An 18,573-nucleotide genomic window follows, 5' to 3' on the forward strand; every position below is an offset into this window, starting at 1 on the left:
AACTTACTAGGTTTATTGTTGCTAGCGTGCTGAGCACAGGCTGCCTCACATGAATGCACTTCTAGTCTCGACATTGAAGTCAGGCAGTCTTGTAGACAGCTCAGGGGTCCGATCAGTCAGTGACACTGTGTACCGTAATGTTCCCGAATATACATTGAGTTCAGTGGCTTTGTTGCTAACCAAAGTCGTACTTAAACATTTTACCAGATTTGTACTTAAACATTTTGTACCACTTTTTTTTCTTTTTTCTCCTTTTTTTCTCCTTTTTTCCCCCTTTTTTTCCCCCACATTGTACCACATTAGATCGGTCAGTGAGCAAACTTTAATCATATATAAGGTGCACTGGATTATAAAGTGCAACATACATTTTTGAGAAGATTTAAGGACTTTAAGTGCACCTTATAGTCCGAAACATACTGTGTGTGTGTGTGTGTGTGTGTGTGTGTGTGTATATATACACACACAGGCACAGTCAGTTTAAATACATCCACCAGGCAAATATTTTCTTCATCCAGTGGTCTCATATAGAGAGCTTTATTGATAGGATTTCTTCATTTTCTTAAGAGGCATTTTGGACTAGCTTTGTGCATTATATGTATTGAATTGGAGCTTGGAAAGCAGGGCCATCAATTTTGTTTTTTTGCATCTGAGGAAAGGTCAGCGCAGTGAGTTGTCACGGAGGTTGGGCCGGAGTCTGTCCTGGCATGGCTGATGGTCTTGGCAGCGGAAACCATTAAGCGACAGCTGTCGTGTTCACAGGTTTTGGCCGGCTCCAGCAGGAAGAGAAATCTGAGTGTTTATAACTGATGTACTGGGGGGGGGGGGGTTATTTTGCTGAGCCAAGAGGTACTTGCACAGTGTCACCCAGTTCCACACACGGCAGTGCAGTAACATCTGAAAGATGTTGACACTGTGGCTTTTTATCGTGTTGACTGGTCAGCTGAAAGCCTGTGCAGTCATCAAATCTGCAAGGGCAAAAACTTAAAAATATTCTAACTCTTGCTTAGTATAAGCTTTTATGGACAGTTGAAAATAAAGACTTGAGAGTCATTAAATGTCAACACATTATCTGCTAATGAATACAGTTTATTTCCTTATCTCTTATCTCAATAAAACAGTAGACTAATTTCTTTATCACCTTGTACATGGCATTTACTCTTCTTTCCATCCATGCTCATCTCAGGAAGTATAACATCCGCGTGGAGGACATTATGGTGCGGGATGTACGGTACATCACACTCAACTGCTGCTACCGAGACCTGCACAACATCCTGATGTCGATCCACCTGAAGACCCTGGCACTGGTGGAATCTGCTGGTGAGACAAAATCCATACATTACACACAAAGCACAGAAATCTGTTTCCTATGATCTGTTGGTGTATTATGAAATCACTGTTCTCCCTCTCAGCTAAATTTCATAATTTATGAAATTTAGCTCAAACTAACCAAAACCATCAGGATGTGCAGCACCTCTCCTTTGTGTTAACAGCCTTGAAAACGTTGGTAAAACATCAACACCAATGAGCCAGAGTACACATTGTGCTGCCAAGGTTACCGTTATACAGCCCAATATGTCCCCGTCTGATGTCTTCATCAGTTGTGGTTTTCATTTGCCTTGTTTGTAAGCGAAGCTGTAGTTAAAGGGGTTATGACAACAAATTACATTTTTCTGTGGTTTTTGGGGGTATAATATGATATTTTGTGCATCGATGAGGCCGTGCGAATGTCAAGAGCGGATACCAAAGGCCCTGCTCAGGGGCAGTCAGCTTTGTTTCTTTGCTCAAAAACTGACAAATCAGAGAACGGGTTGTCTTTCTACATAATACATATTTTCCAATTAGAGCACATCATCAAGCAAACAACGTTCCTCCCCCCTCCTCCCCCAGCTGATACACCTGGTGGCTTATTTAATGATGCGAGTCATGCTTGCATGTCTGAGTACACCACTTGAGAATAGAATAGCTACCAAAAAGGGGAGCCGTTATGCAAGAGGGTGCTCAAAAATGCCTGGAGGTTTCCACTTACTCCCCAAGGATGAGTAAATCACAGAAGAGTGGCTGAAGTTCATTCATGGGAAAGTATTTGATACCATGTTCAGCACACTTTACTGAAGACTGTTTCCTTAACATGGGTGCATTCATGTCAGGGTTTTCAAACAAAATGTTTTTTTCATTTTTTATTCTGTACCAACACTGAAGGTGGCGAACACAACTCTGTCATTACCTATATATTTATTTAATGTCTAAAGGCTGTAAATGTAAGGAAGGTGCTTTCCTAATTGTAACTGAAAAATCAGGTTGACTGAGTGAGTGATCAGCTAAACCTGCACAACGTTCCTGTCACAGCTGTGCAGCGGCCTATTTGGCTTTGGACTTTGGTCCCACTGTGTAGATGATGAATTTTGGCGCCAGGTTAAAGCCTTTGTTCAGCTTGGCCTCGCCTGTCCAACATCCTGCAACACACCAGCCATAATACCATAATATGGATTTGAGTTGCCCCGAGACTAGAGGTGTAAATGGAGGGAGCAGGGACGTGTGGGGGCATTTAGACAGTTTTCCAAATTTGGTTGTAGCCAGTCAGTCAACCAGGTAGAGCCACATTTTACCGTGCGCGACCATTTTACTGAGGAGGCAAATCTGGCCTGCCAAAACAACCCCCTACAAATGGGTGAAGTTATGTTTTTTTTATGAAATTCTTTGGAGAATTTACATATGCAGCAACATCAACTACATGAAGTGGTTTATACAACGATGTCACCACTCATTTAAAACTGTTACAAAGCCTGTGTAGCCAATGCAGATCCTTCAGGTGACAAAAATGAAAGATGGCTGTTGATTAACTGTTTTACTTGGTAGTTCAGCACATTGGGTTTCAATAATTTATTCATCCATCTGAGATCATCTGACGCCGTTCTCAAATGGTTTTCTTTCCCTGAATGAATCCTATCACATTGGAGCAAAACAACTCGATTTAATGAACTATATCACGCTACAGCTAAAATTGTATGACCAGCTGAACAAGAGGTATTAAGTTTGTGCTCTTTGTGTGGTAGGCCATGGCTCTCTGGACATAACTCTTTACTGCCCTTACAACAGACCCAAAGATATTAAAGTCTCAGATCAATCTAAACGGTCCACTTATGGCCTCTATTGCATGTTCTGATTCCTGGTGTCCATGGGCAATCTCTCACAATGTCCCACCAATCATCCTGAATAAACTGTCCAATGGTACAATCCCAGAGTGGACAGAATCTGATGGTTTCTGTCTCCATGGTAGCAGAAACTGCAAATAATGTCAGATATTAGCTCACTGGCCACTGCTGTGTTTCTGCTATGTTGATTGCAAATTTGGTCTAAGAAGTATGTTCCGTGGTATGCATACTGAATCAAATAACAGTACATCTGAGTGGCGTTTTAACTATTCATTTACAGTGAAATATCTTTTTGTCTTGCTCCAACCACATTGTTCAACGTATTTTTCTTGGAACTTATGTGGCAGACCAACACAAAGCCAGTAGAAGGAAAATGAAGAAGGGTTTTATAATTAAAATCAGAACATGAGGTGATATCTATTTACTCAGATGTCCTCTAAATACAATCCAGCGCAAGCACCTGTCTGAGGCGGTAAGCTGAATCCACCTGTGTGTGTAATTTAGTCTGTATAAATCTGTCTAGTGTGTTCAGGCCTCAGAGGTTTGTTAGAGAACAGTAGTGAACAAACAGCATCATGAAGGATGTGATAAGAAAAACATCTTAAGATACCATACTTAACACATCTGTACCATGAAGAAAAGCCATAATAAGTCATGTTTTAGGTTTACCACAAACCACGTAGAGAACACAGCAAATATGTGGAACAGGGTGCTCTTGGTAGTTAAACTTTTTCACCGCATGGTCACTGCACATGGTTGTAGCTGCATTATTCTGTTGGGATTGTTTTCATCATCAGGGACAGACGAGATGGTCAAAGTTGATATTAAGATATATGGAGCTAGCATTGCAAGCTAACTTTGAGGGTGACACCGCATCCAGAGCAGTCAAGAATCTTGTCTTATCACCTGTTACGGTGGTGACATGTTTTTGGTGTTTTTTAGACAGACACCGGCGCAGGATGCACACAAACGATATATACAGGCAGACACTACAGACATAGCTTAAAGCATAAAGGTATGTTAAAATAGTCAAGTCAAAGTCCAGATCTAAGTGGAATTTACAAAATGGACAAACCTAAAAATTAATTTAGAAGTTTAGAATGTGACTGAGCTAGAGCTAAACATTACAGGTTTTTAATGGTCATAGCTGGCACAGCCATACACCAAAATGCATGCAACTGAAATTGCAGCAAAAGTAGACATGGGTCAACTGTAGTGCAGGAGCTAGGAGTCCGTCTTGTAACCTGGGGGTTACTGGTTCGAACCCCCACTCAGTCATTGGGCCAGACACTTCATCTGCTTTTCCCTCTGTTGGTGGTCAGAGGTGCAGTGGTGCTGACTGTCTGGCAGCCTTGCTTCTGTCAGTCTGCCCCAGAGCTGCTACAATGTAACACCACCGTCAGCATGGGAATGGATGAATGACAGAATGTAGTGTGAAGCACTTTGGGGGTCCTCAGGATTTGATAAAGTTCTATAAAAGTAAATTTACTATTCTGCAACATTAGGGGGCTGAGTATATATGCACACCACACTTTTCAGGGCTTTCTTTGTTAAAAAAAAACATTGAGAACTCTGTATCATTTTGCTTCTATTTCACAAATATATATTCACTATTTCGTGTTTTGTCTATAACATAAAACCCATGTGTGGTTGTGCATATGAATATTCTGCAGTGTAGACGGTATATGCAATGTAGTTCAAACTGTCTTTTTTTGGAAATTGAGTCATGCTTTTATGAGAAATCTTTGGAAACAATGTCTCCAACTACTCTTGACCCTCTGGCTCCTGTCAGGTTTGGGGTTTTGCATTTAGTCAGCTCTTTCCTACAGCTTCATTCTCGTCAGACTTTGTTCCACACATCAGCACAGCATGCATCAATTTTTAAAGAGCTGAATAACATCTTAAAGAGGTTTTGCAAATCAGAATTCATAATACAGTGTGTCCAACATGTCGGGGACCACATTGTTCATTGTTGCTGATGTTGTACCCCTGTTGTGCCCTCCAGCTGGTATTAAACTCAAAATTTCTGCAATCTCAGTGCTGTCCTAATCAAAGTGACTGATTGATAGAAAAAACCTGCCTGGGCACAGCTTGCTGATGGCCTTAGTCACCTCATTAAAGTGCAAATTGGGTATTTCAACACTGTTTCAATTATACAGCTGTACAGGAACAATTAGCTGCGGCATTTAGCCTAACACCTAATCTGCAAGCACCGTCACAAAGGCAGTTACTTAAAGCAAGCAACACATGCACTCTTATCACTGGACATTTGCTGCATCCTGGGCTGCTGTTATGCAACTATGCTGTACGTCCATTTGTTTGGATTTCCTGGCCCTCTGGCCTCTTGTTGTGACAAGCTCTTTACACCACCTCTTCTTTTGCTCCATTGCCTTTCTCCTTTCCCTCTGTTGCACGGTATTTCTCCATCAACTAACCTCCTCACTCTTTTTATCCTCCCAGGTTTTTGTATCCCTCTTGAACTCAACTCACACATCTTTGTCTCCTACCCCAGAGTCAATGATCCTGTTGGGCTCCATAGAGCGTGCCCAGCTGCAGTCGCTGCTCTCCCAGCAGCTCAGTCGCAGCAGACGGATGGAGTACATCAGAGAGCGGGCTGCCACGGAGAAAAAACACCTGTCTGTTGTGTCAAACAACGACAGTGACGACGGCCGCCAGCGGGCCAGCCAGGAGGTCCGCTTCCAGGTGAGAGGTCCTTATTGACAAGTAGGATACGTAGACAAACTCTTCTTTTCATGCGTCAAGAGAACACACTGTCTACCAAGCAAAGAATTACTTTGTACTGGAAAACTTGTAAATAGATTCCACCTGTATGTGATTTAATCTCCGTATTAATCCAGCTGTTCTGTGAAGGTCTCAGAGGTTTGTTAGTGAACAAGTATTTTGTCATTTTGTCTATGACCTTGGTCATAGAGAAAGTTGTGGAGAAGTTTATGCCATGGTTAGATTAATAAAATGATGTTAGAACTAGTCAATCTATATTTTTAAAGTGTATAAAGCATATACCAATTTTAAACCTAAGATATGGCTTTCCACCTAAACTGTCAGGCAAGGAACGGATAAATTACAGAAGAAGCTTTGAGGCCTTTGTTACCTCTAGAGGAGCTGCAGAGATCCACAGCTCAGGTGGGAGAATCTATTGAAAGGACAGCTTTTAATTGTACTCTTCAAATCAGATTTTTATGGAAGAGTGGCACGAAAAAAAATTAAAATTAAAATCCGACAAAACGCTGTATCACAGAAAACTAACCCTGCACGTTAGACTGAAAACACTCAGAAAGCAGGCAAGGCCGGTTTATTTGTCGCACATTCCAGTAACAAGAATATTCGAAGTGCTGTACATGAACAGAACATAAGAACACATTAAAGGAGAGTATATAGCAGCAGGTCAAAATAAGACTGGAAATTTGGACTGCAAACTTAATCTAATGATGTTTCAGTGAACTGCAACAGTTTCAATTGAACGTTAATATTAAAGGAAACTCTAAACAAAAAGGTTTTTAATCTTGATTTAAAGGAACCCAGGGTTTCAGCACTTTTACAGTTTTCTGTGAGTTTGTTCCAAATAAGTGGAGCATAAGAACTAAATGCTGCTTCTCTTTGTTTGGTTCTTGTTCTAGGTATGCAGAGTAGACATGAGTGATCTGGAGGGTTGATACACTGATAACAAGTCTGTGATGTATTTAGGTGCTAAGCCATTCGGTGATTTATAGACTTACAGAAGTATTTTAAAGTCTATTCTCTGAGATACAGGGAGCCAGTGTAAGGACTTTAGAACTGGGCTGATGTGCTACTGAATAGGAAGGGACCCAAGATGGACCTTTGGGGAACTCGGCATGTGATCTTTGTGACCTCTGATGTTAAATTACCTACTGACTCAAAAAAGTCTGTGCCCCTTAAGAAGAATTTAAACCAGTCAAGTGCTGTAACAGAAAGGCTGACTCAGATGTTTCTTTACACTGTGAATCATGGTGGAGGCAGGATCATGCTGTGAGGATGCTTTTCTTCAGCAGTAACAGGAAAGCTAAACATTAAAAAATGTAAATTAATAAAGCAACAGCAATGCTAGTTAGTATTAATGTAAAGGTGGGAAAGCTAAATGCAACATGATGGTGGAATAAAACCTTTCTGGCTCTTCCTCTTCTGTTCTTTTTCGTTTGTTACAAATGGTTTATAGTAAAAGGATAACTAAACACTCTAAGCACAAGTTAGAACAGGTTTTCTTATTTACTTTAGAAAACGATAACAGAAGTTTTTAAGGCAAATGTCAACTTATTCTGTAAGTCTTTATTTAAGGACATAGCACAAAACCTTGCGGGGATGCTTTATTTTAGGTCATCCAGAATCTGCACCCACCAATGTTTAAAAAGCACCTCAGGTCCTAATGGATTCAGCAATTAGAAGTTTATTTGTTTACTCCGCAACGCTTGGTGTCCCACCAATATTACCCTCCTAATGCAGACAATCAGAGAAACACTTCTGTCTTTCCCAGAAGATTGTGTTGAATAATGCATTCAGTTAGAGGAAAACAGACACACAAGTGTAACTTTAGGGTATCTGGAAACTTCCCAGAGATCTTTAGCTGTAAATAGTTTAACTTCTTTCACATAAGCATTCTGCTTGCATTGCTGAAACTACACTTTTCCCCCACTTTCTGAATGTCATTAACATAGCTGAGTGGAAATGTTTTTAGGTCATGAAAACGGCAGAAAGGAAATCCACTGAAGTCATGAAATTCTACATCAAGGCCGACCCCACATGCAATCTCTGAACTTTCTTTCCCTGCTGGCTTTGTCTTTGGATGCATTTTCTTTTCTGTCTTGCCTCCTTCGCCCCTTTGATTTGTTTCTATCTCATCACTCTGCTAAAAGCACATCCATTTGTCTAATGAGCCCAGTGTTGGTAAGAGCGGAGGAGCGTTAAGGCAAGGTTAGGTGGTTGAAATCTTATCTCAATGTCTGTGTGTGCATAGATCTCTACTGAGGAGTCCACCTTCAGTCCAACCCGTCCAGCTTCTCAGAAGCCCCTCAAGCCTGCACTGAAAAGATCATCTGTGGTGGAGAGACCCACTGAGCTCCCCACAAGTAAGTAGCTACTAAAGTAAAAATAATCTTTTAATCAAGGTATTACTACAAGATTTCTACTGTGAGCCTAAATTCCCATTTGTGGAGGCACTTTACTCAAATACCCCAGCTAGTGGCCACCAAAGATGTCCTGACTATTAATTGTTGGATAGTGCATAACCTTCATGCAGACACTCGTACTACAGAAAGCACAGAGAAAACAAAGTAATCAAAACCTGCCTGCCAATGTGCTCAGCAGTTTCAACAATCTGTTTTGTAGCTTTGGGGTAACAGACCTCTGATGTTCCAAAGGTATACAGTGAAAGAGAGAAAAGCTCCACAAAACATCTTTTGCTTACTGGCTGGAGTTAAAGCTGAATTGCCTGGACTGATGTCGATCTCAGAGGTGTATGACATGAGGGGAAGTCATTTTAATACTTTATCACACCAAATTCAGTATGGGGTACTCAAGCAAATTACTAAATATGCACTACTGAATCAACCATGTACTTTAAGTTTGATTACCTCTATCGGTGTTTTATAAATTTTGAAGTTCTTGAGATGCCCTGTTTCCTTGACAGAGTCAACTGATAAACCCTTCTTGTTAACCAGGCTAACAACACTCACGAAGAAGTCTACTGTTTGGGAGCAGAAAATATGGCCGTACACCATGGTCTAACAATGAAGTTAGCTTCTGATTCTGAGCTTCTTATTGCCGCTAAAGATTATTTCACTGTTCATTTAGGTATTTTGGTGTGCAATGGATCATTTCTTGTACAGGATCTAAGATCTGTATCCTGGTCATATATTGAACACAGGATTGCGATTTAGGAATCCTTTGCTTTATATTTTTATTTAAGTAACAAGGATTCTTGGTGTTCCCCAAAAATCTTGTTAAAATCCTGTCTTAATCTGTATAATGTGTATTGCTTGTGATATTCAGGGGTCTCCATACAGATGTTGGCAGATTGGCATGCAGAATCCATATCACTGTATTTTTCTGCCTTGATCAGGCAAAAGCTGAGAGAACTGATGCTCAAAAGTAAGCTTCTTCAAAGGAGGAGTTCAGCATTCTCTGAGATGCTCGGTGAAGAGTAGCTGCTCCTTCACATCATAGAGAAGGTGCTTCACACATGTCGCAGTGTGATGCATACACAATGACACTGAATCAGCTGGAGACATTCCAGATCAGAGCTGGAGGCGTTGGCAGGGAAGAAAGCTGTAGAGAGTTTCAGTAAAGACGACTGTCCCGACAATATCAGTCATGAATACCCAGTAGAACCTAAGTGGCTGGATCAATCACGCTCTTGATCAAACCGGCTCAAGCAATGATTTTGATTGTTTCTAACTTTCTCTTGCAGGCCCTCATGATCATTCCGGCATTGCGTTGAAGAGCCTGTTCTGCTCCAGTCCAGACGCAGAAGCTCTGGAGGTGAGAGAACCAGTTCCGTGTATGCAGCCAAATAACAAGAGCACCATCACAGACACACACACACACACACACACACACACACACACACGGTGACTCACATCCTGCCGTTCACACATTCCGTGCACCCACACAGTCCTATCCTATCTCTCACATACAGTCCTTCACGCTTTACAGTACAGTACCTCCCACTCTCTCTCACACACATATTCAGAATACACTCACACAGAATCTCGGGTGGCTTCAATTTAAAATCTTACACTTTGTCTCAGCCTTGTTGCTCTTTATTTCATCTTGCAGCATCCTGCTAATTGATTGCTTCACTGCAGTAAAGTTCTGTCATATCAAAGTGGAAATCTTTTCCAGAAGCTTTTTCTTATTATTATTGTATTTGCAAAGTCCAGCTGACGTTCAGGTTGTTAACTTTGTATGCTTGCCTCCGGTCAAGAAAAACAACAATTTGGAGAGCCCCGTGTCTCCTGAGCAAAGGAGGCCATCCAAACGAGTCCGGATATCAGTTGTGGTAAGAGCCACCGTTCTGGGCTCCCAGCATGCCTGGAATCCGCTCTGCAACAAGTCCATCCACCGATCGACCAATTGTCACACAGCCATTCCATTTCAGGGCTAATCCCAAATGCCGATGGACCGTGATCTGGGCTGAGCTCAGCCAAAGCTGTCCCATCGTGCCAACAAGTGTAGAGCATCCGCTTTCTGATTCCACCTGTAACCTGACCACTGACCTTTCACTGCTTTTAATTGCTGACATTAAAGCCTCTGGCTTTCATCCATGCAGCTTAACCAGTTTTCATTGGTCTGTTGGTCAGGAGACGTCATGCAGAACACTTGACCACTAACATACCACTGCTGCCTTTTGTTGATTCCATTACTTCAAAGTGTCCTGGCAACATTGGTTAAAAAAACACCAAAGCGTAAACACATAACTAAAAGTGAAGAAATTACTGTAAAATTTGGTTCAAGAAAGTAATTGGGTAAATAGTATTTTTCCATAATATTCCACAGAAAACTGTTCTTAATGTGGTAATTTGGCTGACCCATAAATACCAAAGAATGATATCCAAAAGAATTAACATTTCCCAAACTTTACCATGTAATTCCTAAACCTAACCACTCATTACGTTTTTTAAACTTTGAACACAAATTTGTTTTGAAAGCAAGTTAGAAAAGTGAAAATGATTAGTCATTTAATGCTAGATCTGTTTAGAGGCAAGACATCAGCTGCTGTTCTACATCTAGGAACAGAAACCAACTTAACGTGTTATATTTTGTTCTAAATGTCCAAAAACATTACAGAGAGCTGATTGTACATGGCGACAGTAAGGTCCAATTGGGAAAACTACAGCAAACAAGTGGCGTTCTGGTCAAATGTTCAGTATTTTTCAGTCAAGCATGTTGTTCATCAAGTGTGTCACCCGAGGCGTCCAATCAGTGACAGCTTCCCAGAGCAGGCCCCGCCCTGTTTCTGGTGTGACAAAAAAATCCCTCACAATCTCTTGTAACTTCTTTGAAAAACTGCCAACCCATGCTTAAATTTTACAGAGGAGCAGAAAAGGCTGCCAGATTGAATCCTTTTGTGCATGTAGCATTATATATCATCATATCAGGTATTTGAATGGTTAAGATATGGCAGCACCAGAAAAAAATAAAATAAAAAAATGCATCCTCTGAAAATGTCACACTGTGGGATTTAACCCATTGTGCAATTACTCAAGGAGCAATGCATGCCAATCAGTGAAATGAGCATCTGATTGTGAATCCAGAAAAATGATTCCACCGGATCAGTCGGCTTTGCATGACAAACAGACAATTTCAGTTCCTGAAATCAAACAGTTTATCTTCACATAATTGGGCGTTCTGTCTGAATGCATTCACATCTACCTGTTTGTAAGCATCCCTAAGCATCCATTAATACTGTTCTCCACTCATCCCATATCATCTCATTCATTAGGAGCCACCTTCCGGCCTAAAGGGCTTTTCTGTGGTGAGCACGTTTATTTCTCCAAAACATTCCTGCATGGCTTGTGTATTAGAAAGCAGCGGTACATATAAGTTAGTGTGTAACACCTCAGTTCAGATTCTTGCTGATTGCAAACTATGTTCCTGTCCTGCACTTCAACAGTTTGAGTGGAAAGTAAGCTGTGAGGGTGTTTGTCTAATATCACATTTAACTTTTTAATTGTAGTTTCCTTTATAGTCTCTGCAGGTTTTGATACCATTTGTTAGGCTTGACAACAATACCAGAAATTTCAGTGATGCTATCCTCCTGGTGGATGCAGGGACACACTCGTTAAAATTAAATGTTTATTTGTGCTTATGCCACACTTGGCATTTCGGTGTTATCAGCACCCACTGTACAAGGTTAAGCTGCCCTCCGTCTTATTGTTAATGTTATATTCTGTACCAGTTTGTCCATTTCGAGCATCAAAAGCGCTGATTTCTTTAAACTAACAGTGGTTGGAAACGTTCAGCTCATTCTCTAGATCGGCCAGCTACATTTAAAAGAAACTTTCCCTTTGAAGATGACTTCATCAGAATAAAAGCTCACATCCTTTTTCTGTCAGTTTCAGTTCATGTTGTGTTAGTGTGGCTCTGTTAGAAGCATTATTGATTTGTATTTGAAGTGCTGAAAGGGCTCCATCAGCCCAATTATTGAAGTGTACAAAATGTTAATCATTCTACAGCACAGGGATGTCATGTCATTACTCATGCATCGCTTCAGGCTGTGTGTGTAAAACCAAAGTATGCTGCTAATAAATGACGCTGATCAGTTTTGTGCACAGGAAACGAAAGCCACTGACAAGTTTGTGTGCTTCAATCATGCACTTATTCTATCAAGCTGGTTAGCACCAGTACCATATCCAGTTCTTCTCCATAATACTATTTTCTCAGCAATGAATTTTGCTATTTGTTTCTTTAATGCTGTATATGGCCACACAGTAGAAGTCACACACACCTTAAAGGAGCTTGCCGGCTGTTTCAGTTTGTCAGATCAGTCCATTCTAGTTACCCAAGGAATGATTTTGCATCAGTTGTGTGGCTGCATTTACAATGGCATGTTTTCCTTGGTTTTCAGGTTTCATTGTTAGATAATGATCCTAACAAACTAATGTTCAAAACAGTAACAAATGCTATCAATCAATGCTCCCAATGCCTGTGAATCCCACTCCTGATTCCCACTCCTGAGTGGGACCAAGGCTATGATGATGACAGTATTTACCGTTTGAACCAATAGGAAAATTCAACTGCAATAGCCACTGTTCAACCCTAATAGGGGTTGTGCAGTTTTACCAGTTTGATTATGTATTTTATTAACAATTATAACTGCCAATTATAATTTGTAATATGTTATTCAAATCAAAGGGTAGCTACAACAAAAAAAATTAAAATGGTTGTGATCAAAGGCTATCAGCCTTTAATGATTATTACTAGCAATTGGCTTATTAATTAACAATTATCAACCTTATTTAACCTGGGAGATGGGTGTCTAACCAGTTGTAGAACTGAGTTAGGCTTGCCCTAGTGAACGTTAATAACCTTAAATTACAATTGCAATTGAAGTTATTAATCATTAGTCGTTAACCATAAGCAAATGAAAATGTCTAAGTATATTTGGTGAACTCAAAAGACAAATGATTCAGTGCTCTTAGAGACCATTCGATCACTGAGTTAAAAATAATCAGACAACCATGATTAGCTTGTTAGAATTTATTAAACCAATAATTCCCTCTTACAGCAATTATTATTATTATGTTTAATAACAATACTTATTAAACATAATAACAAAACCATTACTAAATAAAACACAATAATAGAAAACAAATGAAAATAAAGGTCAGTAAAATGGATTAATTGTAGAGGTAGCAATCTGTAATTAATTTCAGTTGATTGAGTCCTGCTTAACTACACATTGAGCAATCAGCATCAAATAGCAGCATTTGGGATGTAAACAGCATTGAAAAGGATTTTGGCTAATAGCTTTGAGGTAGTGTAATGGCGGACCCAATCTAGGCCTGAAGCTTAAAGGTGCACAGCCACGTTATTTGACTTTTTTTGTTTATGTCAGTAGCTCACTCTGGTTCCATACAAAGTTTTTATGAAATATTATCTCGTCATCCTGACATATTACTTATTTTGGTGTTTTATGCTTTGTTTTTGCTCAATTTGTTAGTAAATAAAGCCTTTTGTGTTTATTTACAATATTAACGGAAGTACCTACCGCGCATGTGCATCGTGGGTTAAAACAAGGAAGCGGCTAACAGCCAATAGAATCTACCGATCAGCACAGCTCTTTCTCACAAGACCAAAACAAAGCAAAATAGCAGATTATAACATAACTTCAATGACACATTACAAATATTCACCAAATTTCAACAGACTCCCTTTGGAGTACTCATGCATTAAACTCTACTTCTATTAAGATTCTGCCCAGGCACAAAGATCGCTTTTTAAGTGTGTAAAAAAAAAAAAGAGAGCTCTCTTTATTTTGGTTGCTTCCCACGGGAATATTGTTGATGCACAGCTAAGTGTCCCTTTCGGCCAGTCTTTTTGAAGAGGGGGGACGGTTTTCACTGGCGTGTCTGGGCAGGTGAACGCGCTAGATTTCAGCTGCCCAGACACCCGTCAACTCGTCTGGGTGGCTGTAGCCGGCAAAAAGGCAGCAAAAAGGCACAATGCTATGTTGATTCCTATAGGACGCGGGATTTCCGCAGTCTTCTACTCAGAGTTAAATTAAAGTCTAGACCTCCTCGTTATCACCACAACAGAGGGAAAGGTGATGTGGCAACTTTGGTCTGGCAAAGTGCACGCTCACGGGCCCACCACGCAGAGTTCAGCTGAATTTTTTTCCAGTACAGTGGAGCAACTGTGTTGCCTGCTGGGAGTTGTAGTTCGTCACATTTTAATGGCATAACAGAGCACAGCACTAAGATGGTTTTAAGCTAAACAAGTTCACATCAAAATGTAACATGTAATGTTGCGCGGTAACATTAAAGTAGCATCTTAAAGCCCGGTTATACAGTGTATCTAAATGATTTTGGGATGATTACACCTTATGATAACCTAGATACAGTTTTACAAACCCTAAAACTACCCTGAACAAACAAAATCTGACATTGCTTAGAGAACTTTTTACATAATTAAAACCCTGATATGCTCTATATGATCTATACAACATTTTAGAAGGAAGTTGGATCATGCCGAATTTTGAAGACCTTCATCAATGTGAACCCCTCACAGAAGCTTCTATGCTTTTAATACCGGCTGGTTTATATTTCTCAAAGTAACTATTCTGCACCTGTACCATGGTCTGTTTATCTACAGCATGGTCACAATGCTCTCAGACCTAACTTGTCTTGGTGACAGGTTCATGTTTCCCTAAAAGTGCAGCCTTGGGCAATACACATAGTGGTAGATCAGACTCCCCAGATACAGAAGCTGATACTGCTCTGGTTCAGTTCTTGACCTTTGCTGCATGTCGAGCTTTTCTCTCTGCTGATAGCTGTAAATAAAGACCACTGGTGCTACAAAACATTAAAAAACCTGCATCTACAAAAACCAAGTTCCTTGGCTCTCCGCCCAACCAGCACAGCCAAGCCTGGGTGCAGTTTTGGGTTTTGTTTAAAAAAACTGCAAATCATTGTCTAATATTTGAAATGTTACAACTATATTACATTTTCTAGCTAATTTAGTCAATGCTTTGACCACGGGAGGCAAATTTACACACAGCAGTTGTACATCACATCAGATTTTCAAGTCTGTCAGTTTTTGTTTATAGTGTTTATTATTAATTGATGGACAGCAGTCAATCTTCCTCATCTGCCACCGCCAGTTATGATTTAATCAATGATTGAAGGGTCCCCCTGTGAAGCTTATTGCCCAAGCCATGCTTAGACAGATGGAGCAGGATTTACACTAAGGAATCCTTTTATGTTTAGTAGACTAAGGAGCATGTTGGACCTTCCCATATTGTTTAATTCTTAAAGAAATTGATTCAGGTTTTGCATCGCTGCAGCAGCCCTGTTCTCGGTTGTTCTGCCTCTCTGTGATTTGTGTTCCTCCGTCGCACATCTGTGTCATACTTGACGACTTTTTCAAGACCCTCCTCCTGTTTTGTTGCTCTGTCATTGGGCCCACAGTCCTCCCCGCCCTGCATTGTTCTATTGTGTCTGTGAAATATTGATGCAGGGCAAATGACATCAGGAGCCTGTTGCAAAGATTGATGTTTCCCCCCCTTGCTGTTTTCTCTGATTATTCTTCTCCCACTCTTACTTCCTTTATCCCTTTTTATTTTAGTTTAGTTTTTGCTGACAACTCATCTCTTTCTACATCCAACGTTTGTTGAGTTTATGGGAATTATTCATAAATATTTTTAGTCTTTTGTTGAAGTGAAGCATTAATGCACTAAAACACGCTGTCTTTACCTCTCTGCTCTTCCTGCCTGAATTAAAGTTTCAGTAGTTGTTTAGCCATTTACTCTGTTGCTTTAGAATCTGTTCCGAAAGAGAAAACTAAGACCAGAAAGGGATAGCGAATGTTTAAAACAGCACTAGATGTCTATAAAGTCTTTGATCGTCACAAAAATAAGATGCTTTGCTTCCGTTTGACAGATAAGCACAGCATGCAGTGCTTTGGGGAAAAGCATCCGTTCAAAGTTTGATTTAATTGGCGAGCAAAGTGTTACACAATCATAAAGTGAAAGGAAAAACACATGAGTTTCAAACTTTTCTCATTCATTAAATCTGAAATTGCCAAGGGCATTTGTAATTAGCTTCCATTCCTCTCATACCCCAAAATAAAATGCTTCAGAAGATATATAGTACTGGAGTGAGTTTATATATACTTTTGTAAGGTAAAAATGGCTGCAACGTGTCTGTAAAATAAATCAAACCAGTGGGCCAAACACACAATTATTACCAATGACTAAAATCATAGAATCTACAGAAGCTTATCAAAATGGAGAATGTGGGATTCCACAACTGGTTTAACATGTTTATCCAACATTATAATGAAAAATATCTCCAGAATCTGACAATTATCCCTGAAGCAGAGAGATAATGAGCAAAGTCCCCACGACATCTGGAGCCTCCAACTGCCGAGCCTGATTACATACGTCTCCGTGTTTTGGCATCCAGCTGTACGGACTTTGGGACATTCCATTATAAATGCAGTTTGAAAAGGGAGTTCAAGCTTCTTTCTTGCTCTACTTTACAACTCTGCTGCCATTGATTTTTGTTCTGTCAGCATAGACATCAAAATTGATGGTTTTGGCTTGCTGAAACTGATTACAGCAGCTGTTTATAACATCACATTTGGCCTAATTAGAATGCAAATGTGTACAAAGTGGAAGTTTACAGATCGGGAAAGTGAGAGTTTGCTTTCTACAAATTGGTTATTGCATAAAGTTTGGTAGTTAGACGGTGTTTCATGTCGAGGCAAATGAGCTGTTTATGCAAGCTTGGTCTAGGTTGGGCTAAAGGATTTGTGGGGGGACTAAAAGGTAAAAATCTTTTATTTAAGGCTGAACTCTGAAAAACCTATGTTTGTTTCTCCATACAGAGCAGCATTATGTTTCTTTGAGGACGTGAGGACTGGATAGTGACAGAGTGAAGCAGGACATTAGAGATAGGAAACATGATTTATTCTGGTTATGTTATAACTGGTCATTGCATTTGTGTGTAACTTTAGTTAAACAAGATAAACAAGCTGGAAGGGTGAACGTATCTGGAGAAAATGAATGCATAGTGTACTAACCCCACCCCCACCCCACCACACAGTGCAGTGGAGACAATACTTGGTCTCATGGCCCCAATGACACAAGGTTTCACTGATCTTGTCGACAGTCATTTAAAGATCTGATCCTCAGAATTTGAAGCATACAGAATGTTTTTTTTTTTTTTTTTTTAGAAATGTTATGGATCATGAAAATAAAAACAAGCACAGTCAAACGTAGATACAGAGAAGCATTTCAATGTGGAAAGAAAGGCTTGTTCTAACCATTGGCAAATTGTCAATAACGTAAAAGGTAATTTACGTTCTGGCAGAATGTGTCTAACTTTTTTTTTTTTCGTATTCTTCCATTTGGGGTTTATTTGGAGTTATGTTCATATGTTTCAATGGCAAGTGGCACCGGACAGATGACTGTGGACGTATGTTTTTATACGTTTGGTTTTCTTGGGACTGTAGCTGGTTACTTAACTTTTTAAACCCACCTTCCCCATTATCAGTACTAGCTGAGCCACACCTATTTTATCAGTCTTTAAAAGCGGTCACGTTTTTTTTCTTTCCTAAATACCTCGAAAGAGGTGGTTGTAATGTTTATCAGAAAGTCCCTAATTTTTTTTTCACAAATACTTTTGGTTTTACAGCATTTTTAACACACGAAATGCCATTTAACTGTCTATCACACATTGCTGACTCTCTCAGAAAGATGCTTCGCCAACTGACCCCAGGGTCAGTATTTTTAAAACTATTTTTAAAGTCTGACTTTTTAAACAAGATACAGCATGTCTCTGTCACACCTGTGGTGGTTGAATAATCCCAGTGCGTAATGGAGCTTACAAAACTTTCACTTGCTGCTACTCTGCACACAGTGAGCCCAGGGACTTTCTCACAAGCTGCAGCTGTGACCAATTAACAATGTAACTTTCTGCAGCCCTGTTTTTGTTTTTTTTTTGTATCACCATAGCAAGGCAGTGGAGTGAATAAGTCATTCTACAAGTTTTTTAAAAAGCGATGAGTCATGATTTCTGGCTTTTATCGATTTTACTTTTACTTTATTGATTTATGCTGTGCACAATGATACATGTTGATAAAACACAGGGGAAATCTTATTACCAAAGGCTTTTACATGTGCAGAAGGAGTCCCACAATGGAAATCAGCACTTTTATTTGACCT

At 40.0% G+C, this 18,573-nt stretch overlaps 1 protein-coding gene across 6 annotated transcripts in view; it reads left to right on the plus strand.

The window, feature by feature from the left end:
* Positions 1-18,573, plus strand: part of LOC105926762 (chloride channel protein 2) — a 178,177-nt gene that overhangs the window by 139,900 nt on the left and 19,704 nt on the right. For 4 of the 6 annotated variants that reach the window (XM_036149738.1, XM_036149739.1, XM_036149740.1 and 1 more), the window contains 6 exons: positions 1,184-1,317; positions 5,665-5,855; positions 8,143-8,254; positions 9,595-9,665; positions 10,111-10,185; positions 11,629-11,661. In XM_036149738.1, coding sequence (XP_036005631.1) covers positions 1,184-1,317; positions 5,665-5,855; positions 8,143-8,254; positions 9,595-9,665; positions 10,111-10,185; positions 11,629-11,661 — 616 coding nt within the window. The remainder of the gene's footprint in view (positions 1-1,183; positions 1,318-5,664; positions 5,856-8,142; positions 8,255-9,594; positions 9,666-10,110; positions 10,186-11,628; positions 11,662-18,573) is intronic. The other 2 variants (XM_036149741.1, XM_036149743.1) reach the window with 2 other exon arrangements.

The sequence above is a fragment of the Fundulus heteroclitus genome, chromosome 18, assembly GCF_011125445.2.
Source record: "Fundulus heteroclitus isolate FHET01 chromosome 18, MU-UCD_Fhet_4.1, whole genome shotgun sequence".
Taxonomy (NCBI): domain Eukaryota; kingdom Metazoa; phylum Chordata; class Actinopteri; order Cyprinodontiformes; family Fundulidae; genus Fundulus; species Fundulus heteroclitus.